This window comes from Neocloeon triangulifer, unplaced genomic scaffold (genome assembly GCF_031216515.1).
Source record: "Neocloeon triangulifer isolate White Clay Creek 2 clone unplaced genomic scaffold, ASM3121651v1 ptg000009l, whole genome shotgun sequence".
NCBI lineage: Eukaryota > Metazoa > Arthropoda > Insecta > Ephemeroptera > Baetidae > Neocloeon > Neocloeon triangulifer.
Genome location: NW_026775551.1, coordinates 5,874,154 through 5,881,409, shown reverse-complemented (window position 1 = coordinate 5,881,409; position 7,256 = coordinate 5,874,154). Strand labels below are relative to the sequence as shown.

Sequence of the window (7,256 nt, the reverse complement as noted above, 5' to 3'; positions counted from 1 at the left end):
AATTGATTAAGGCGCATTTTGCCTCAATGCGTCTGCGCTGCGCCTGGGTATTCCTCGGGGCGCACAAAGGATTGCCAAAGATAATATATACACTGTACGAAGACAGCACGCTCTTAAAATAAATTTTCTCATATACACAGATGTATTTTATTCTTACATTTTTTTTTCAATTTTTTTATATATCGAGTTTCAAAATTTAATATTCTCTCATAAATGTTCATATTTACTTAGAATTTAAATTAAGCTGCAATTTTTTGTAATTAATGAGATTTTTTATTTAATAAGAAAGGCGTTTCATAAGCTCAATAAAATCTTTATTGAAAAAATTTCACTGCAAGCAGACAAGACAGCTTAACACTTAGCCGGCTTGGCTTTCATCTTTGACAACACCCACTTATATTGCAACTGCATGTCAGTAACGGTGAAGGGATAGGAATTCGGGCAATTTTCGTAGCCATGCATGCTGTTCACGCCGGCGATGCAATAGCCCAAGCCTCCAGACTGAGTATAAGCAACTGGGCCGCCGCTATCAACCTGTTTATTAAATCGAAATTTCAGTTTGTACTAAATGAACAAAAAAAAAAATAGAAAAAATTTACGTCACAAGCTCCAGCTGTCCTGTTATACCACGAGGAGGAACAAAATTGGGTGGATGCCATATCAATGTAGTGCTCCCAAAGTTGAGCAGAGCAAAACGCCGTGTTGTTGGCCATCTTAACTTCAGCGGCATGGAAGACGGAGGCAGGGAATTCAACGGGGCAGTCTGGGTCGGAGGGTTCAACTGCAAAAGTTTTTGGTGTGTTTGATATTTAATTGGTTTGGGAATAAAATTGTGTATAGCTACGTGTTGATCCAAAGCCAAAGACTGTGACCGTCTCGTTGTAGAGGAAAAGCTTCTGCTTGTACAAGGAGGGGCAGCACAAGGGCATGACTGCAATAGTGGCGCTCAGGGTGAGGGGAGTGTCGGTGAGATTGACTAGGGCGATGTCGTATTCGCGGCCGTTGTAAATGAACTTTTCATGGATGACCCATTGGCTTGGATAGGTTATTATGTTGATAGCATCAGCAGAGGTTCGATCAATGCTACCCAAAGTCAATATTGTCCAGTTGGCCCTGGGAAACGTTAGATTATGCAAATGAAACTCGCAAATGCCAAGCAGGTTGCCTACCTTTCGAAACACTGAGCGGCTGTGATGATCCAGGACTCGTTCACGATGGTGCCACTGCACTGGTGGACGGTAACGTTTTGGGCGTTCAAGCTCTCAAGGTAGACCATGAAGGGCAACGTCTCGTTTCCTTCGGACCCGCCATAGACTTGTTCTGTGGGCCCTCCTTTCCTGCCCATGAATTCGGGCTGGTTGATGTCGACCTTTGAAACTTTGTAGGCCCGCTTCTTGTCTGTTTGATAACAAGAAAGTTCTGCATTCGATCGATTCAGTGAAATAAATCTTACGCATTTCAAATGGTGTGAGAAACTCATCGTCGGGGGACATCTCAGCCACCTGAGAATATTAAAATAAATAGAGCGCGTTCAAGAGAACCTCATTTATCGGTTGCATTACCACTAGAGTGGCGACTGAGAGTGTTAATATCACCCAAATTTTCTTGTCGAGAATCATTTTCGTCTTGACCGTCAAAATAAAAATGATTCAGTGCACGGTGGAACGCGGCTCTTAAATATCAAGCCCGACCCACCACTTTATTTTTCCCGGCGAATCGGAACACTTGACGTGTTTCGTGCGTGTTCACCCCTAAAATGAGGACATCTCCCCACTTTTCCTTTTATTTTTTATCAACTCCTCAGGTAAATTGCTTTTTTATCAACACCCGGATGCACTTAAATGACGTTGGAAAAGAAAACGACTAATTGTACCCTAATTAATATATTCCACGTTTCAACAAAAAATTTTGAAACTTAAGGAGCGCGCGTGCATGCAAGCGGCAATTTTTTTCTTATATTAAAACACGTACGCTCATTGTCAATTCTTTATTAAATTTCTTTGCATACACTAAATGTTTTGAAAGAATTTTTTTAAACAAATTGTTAATATTTGATCATAAATCGGGCTAGCTAGGGCACATAATATTGAATTAGAGTTTAAATAATGGCATCAATTTTTGATACCAAAATAAAAAATTCATTTAGTTGAGAAAATGATTGATAAGTATAAAAACCGAAATGCCAAATTTTGTGGTTTTCAGCTCTGTATTTTAATTTTTAAAATATTTGAAAGTTTATCTATGTAATGTCATCGATAATATTCAGACGAAAATTTTAATTTTCCCCTGCGTGCCGTTTTACGAAAAAAGCAGGAAATTTTCCATTTTAATTCTAGTCATTAAAAATTTAATATAAAAAATACAGCAGACTTTTCCACGTAACGGAATTAAAAATTGGAACTACGTGTTTTTTAGCAAATCTTTTTTTTTTCAAAACCTTCCACTGACTGCCTTCAAAATGAAAATACGTTATATTAAATTTTTTAAGTGTTTTATCCACGAGGATAAATATTTTTAAATTGCATGTCTCTAACAAAGATAGTTGAGAAAAAAGGAAATGTTCTTATGAAGTGAAAAAAGGGCATGACTTCAACGTTCTCGTTAAAAAAAATCCTGTATTATATTATTTATATTATGATTTTTTTTAACAAATAGCTTTACTAGTTTTGGCCAAGGTTTGAGACGAGTATCTCACTTGAACAAAAGTGTAACGAAAAAAATCAGAAATCTTTGGAAAACCACATGGTTTGTTTAGTACGATTTAAACAAAAGAGAAAAACCTCGGAACCGAGAAAAATTAAACTTGCCATGAGCTTTGCACTTCACTGCGACTTACAATACTGATCAAGAGACCTACTCAATAGCTTTAATAGCTAACTGGGTTCATAAGGAATAAAAACTATAATGAGCCAACCAAAACTGCGATTGACTTTTTTAATTTGCTATATTTTATTTTTTATTTTTCTCTTGTTCATGAGATCTGGTTTTTTTCTGCTTTAGCATATTTTTATTCAATTATTTTAATTTCTTTCAAAAAATTAATACTAATTGTGAATTTTAATAGTTGTACACCAAAACGGCAGGACGTTGTATCTCTATTGATGGTGGGCGTTTTCATAGACTCCTGGATTTTTTTATGCCCACGTTTCTTCTCATTTTTTTTCAAATAATTTTCTTAATAATATAAGGTTTACTAAAAAAATATTTAACAAATTAGCTGTTCATGGACTTAAATTCTGAAATTATAAATCAGGGTTGATGAGATAAACCTTAAACAATATAAAAAGTAGGTATGTAATAAAATTCAAGTTTTTTTAAGGGCATTGGAGCCGCATTCTTATATTTGACTCATTGTCAGGAGCCAATATTTTGATTTTGTATTTTTTTAATTTTCTTGTACATTTTTAATAAAAACGAAAATTAATTAATATTATGATGCTAGTTTTCAGATTCATTATTTGCTGATTATTAATGCATTGAGAAAACAAAATATTAAAGTTTTAATAATAAATTATCCAAAATTTGAGCGAAAATTTGTGCAATTAATTAACAATCTCCAAATTCATGCATAAAAAATTGTGACAAAAAAAATAATCCTTTTTAGCTTTTAAGGAATAATTGGTTTCAAATGCAAAATATTTCAAATTAAAAATTATTTTAGCTCCAGAGCCAACTGCGCACTGTATCTGCAGAAGTTTTAAGTTGCGCTGTGAAATAACTAGTATGCCACTTAACTTTAAAATTAAATAAATGAAAAATGGGTCATGACTCATGAGAAATGCGGGATTAAAATTTAATTATACTAACAAGTAAGTTAATAGTTACTACCCTCACTTCAAATTTATAGATTTATTTTTTTTTTTTATACATGGGATTTAAAATTTTCGCTCAAAAGTCTCAACAGAAAAATATTTTTAATTAAAATACAGGTGCTGTGTGAGGTGCTATACAAGGGTTAAATAGAAAGAAGTGCTAGATAAGAACGAGAATTTTTTTATCGTACATCAAACTGGGATTTATATCTTGTATAAATATGCATAACTTGTGGAGCCTATTTAGTGGTGGTTAAATATTCAATATTTTTTTTATTCACTTTATAATTTCTAGTTTCACATATTTTTTCAATCCAATCTAATCTGTTTTTTTTTATGAAAAAAAATAAAGTCTGGAAATACTTTATTTTTTGAACACGAATTATTTCAAATTTTGCAGGGAAAATAGATTTTTAAATAATGCGTCATAATTTTTTTCCTCAAAATCCTTGTTTTATTAAAGGAGCAAAAATCTGCTTTCAAATTAATGCATTTGAATTACGATGCTTTCGGGCCACCCATTGCAAGGATCCACTTGTAGAACGGATCGATTCTGGTGAACAAATCAGGTGTGTGGAGATTCGTCAGGGTGGCATTGAGTGGACAAAGTTGATCTGTATCCATGGCGGCAAGGCCAGCCAGATAGAACTGCTTGCTCTTGGGATCCTGAACAATGAGGGGGCTGCCAGGATCACCCTATTTGTGCGAAAAATGTGTCACGGGGAAATATAAATATCATGAAAATACTCACAGGGCAGATTCCAACAGTGGCCGAAGGCACGACGCAGAAAGATGTCGGCTGCAATTTGTACCAGAATGGGGGCTTAATGTAATAAGTAGCGCAGGTCTTTGTTGGTAATTGTTTCACGGCAGTTTCCTTCATCATATCAGGCGAGTGCGAGTCGTTGTAGTTTCCAAAACTGTACCACATCAGCGATGTTGCTTTAACTAGAGCATCGCCCTTGATCAAAGAACTCTTCGCCAGTTTGATCGGGTAGACATAATCTGAAAGTTCGTGATTCATTATAAATATTGCTTAGAATCAAGCTATCAGAATTACTGGTCATGTTGAAAGGTGGGTAGACACGAATGATTGCCATATCATAAATATGAGTGTTTCTGGCCCACAACGGATGATACCAGATCTCCTGCATGTAGGTTACTTGGGCCTCAAGCTCTGCTGTCAAATTTGCAGACAAGGCTCCAGCAGTAACGATTGCAGCGTTTCCGCTGTTAACCGAGGGTCAGTATTTTTCGCTGAACACAATTAAGAAGTTTCATCTTACCCAAACATGCAAGAGGCCGTTGTAAGAATCAAAGTGGCGTTGATCATGGCTCCACCACAAAACACGCTGGCCTCTTGATACAAGCCCAGGGGCACGATCGTGGCCACATAAGGCTTGACCGCAGTGGCATCGGCGCCACCGGTGAAACGACCTTTTTTCGATGGTACATGTCAGACTCAAATTTCAGCCAATGAATAATTTTCCCTACCGTCAATGGATGCGTCTATCATTTCCTCCATTGCGTCTTTTGCTAGAGCAAAAGTGCTCAGCATCATCAAGACCCAAAGTAATCTTAACATGTTAGTTTCTCAACGAAGTCTGACGTTAACGAAAATGACACTGCTTTCCCACTTCCGCGCCTTTTTATATGACATCGCAGGACTTGCGTGGGAGGCGCCTTAAGGACACGTACCTTACAAGGGCCAATGGAATGCTATCAAACCAAACTTTGAAGGCTTGAATACCTTTTTCCGCTCAAAGAAAAAGCCCACTCTCTTGATAAACTCGTTCTACATTAAATAAAATAAAAATACAGGTGAGCGCAAGTGACATACTTAAAGGAAAAGAAAAGCGAAAATGAAAATGTGAACCCTGGTTTAATTAAATATCACTTCAATGCTTACAAAACATACAAAATATAAAAATTCTACTTCATGATAAAGAGCGTTAAATTTATTATAAACTTGTAATTTTTTTAAATAATAAAATAGTTATTTGCTATTGTTTGAAAAATAAGGCGGAACCGAGAATTATTTTAACTATTTATTTATTCTGGGAAATATTTCAGTGAGAAAAAGAGGCCGCATTTCATTATAGAAGTCAAGCTCCTAGAGAGACTAATTTTGAACTAAAAAAAATTATAAATTTTGTCCTTAGTCACTAAAATTATGGGCTATTTTCTAAAGAAGGAAATGAATAATTTGGAATAACATATTTATGTATTATAAAAAATACAAACTAGGATGATATAAAAATTTATTTTCGTCTCATTTAAAAGGATTACTTTTAAACAATAAATTTATAACTCGACAAAACAGCCAGTGGTTAATATTTTTATTTTACTTGGACGAAAAATGTAAAATATAACAGCAGCGTACTTCCTCTCCCCAAGTAGAAACGTCTTCCCAAACGACTTTTATTTATCAACACAGAGCGTGAAGTTTACCACGCCATTACTTTTCTTGATAGCGCTTTTAAAATGCCCAGTAAAAGAGGTCAAGCAAGGTGAAGAAATGACGTCTTTTTACTTTTTGATAGCATGAAGAGCTCGTAGAAACATATAATTTTTTCCAGAGTGTTCATATTTTGTAGGAAAAATTATTTGCAGTAGTTTCATGAGGTTAATAGGGGCATATTTACACCAAATAGGTAATACATTAAATTTGTGTGTAATGTTTACTTTAAAATATTTATAAGCAATTAATTAAATGAAATCATATAAAGTAAATTTTATTTCATATTCCAATATAATGTTGCTTTAAAATTACAGCTGTCAATTTGGCCTAAACTATTGATTTGGAATGATGATGGATAATTTTATTTCTAATTTTGAACTGTTTAGTTTCCATCTTATGTGGCAAAAAGCATAAGCATTTGACGGCCCATTCCACAAAGATCACTTTGGCCAAATATTGTTTTAATTTGACTGAAGGTGCTCCGGGGATATTAAATTTCAATCAAAAATGACACCTGAGGATTTAATTTGTTACTGAAAAATCTCAAAGCAGCACAAATACCTCATTAAATATTACATTTCAACACTTATGTTTTCATATAATTCCATGATACGTTCAAATATTCTCATAATGCAACCTGCATAACATGTACGTTGCACCAGTTGCATACATTTTCATAATGTCATTCTTTAATAATAATTATTGTTTACGATGTAAAGAAATCGAGCTTTAAAAACTGCATGGATGATATAAATTTAAACGCAAAGCACAATTGAGGCAAAGGGTCGTACAGATTCCTTTTAATTGCCATTTTAACGTGAGTAAAACAATGACAATATAATTTAAAAGATATACTGTAATTTTTTAAATCAATTGATACACTTCGCTGCGAAAATTAAAAATTCTCATAGGTCACTAGTAAACTTGATATTCATAAGTTATTTAATGGAAGGAGCATTAAACTATTTTTACGTGACCATAAT

General features: G+C 34.5%; 2 protein-coding genes across 2 annotated transcripts; both read right to left on the bottom strand.

Moving 5' to 3' along the window:
- Positions 1-351: 351 nt before the first annotated feature.
- Positions 352-1,625, bottom strand: LOC132195498 (brachyurin-like). Its single transcript, XM_059617518.1, has 6 exons — positions 1,563-1,625; positions 1,454-1,502; positions 1,170-1,398; positions 845-1,113; positions 600-781; positions 352-534 (listed from the first exon to the last, which is right to left on the bottom strand). Exons 1-6 carry the CDS (start codon positions 1,617-1,619, stop codon positions 352-354), a joined length of 969 nt encoding a protein of 322 aa, XP_059473501.1. The 5' UTR covers positions 1,620-1,625.
- Positions 1,626-4,272: 2,647 nt separating this feature from the next.
- Positions 4,273-5,422, bottom strand: LOC132195435 (chymotrypsin-2-like). Its single transcript, XM_059617422.1, has 5 exons — positions 5,307-5,422; positions 5,099-5,249; positions 4,873-5,042; positions 4,564-4,817; positions 4,273-4,508 (listed from the first exon to the last, which is right to left on the bottom strand). Exons 1-5 carry the CDS (start codon positions 5,395-5,397, stop codon positions 4,311-4,313), a joined length of 864 nt encoding a protein of 287 aa, XP_059473405.1. The 5' UTR covers positions 5,398-5,422; the 3' UTR covers positions 4,273-4,310.
- Between the last annotated feature and the right edge of the window lie 1,834 nt (positions 5,423-7,256).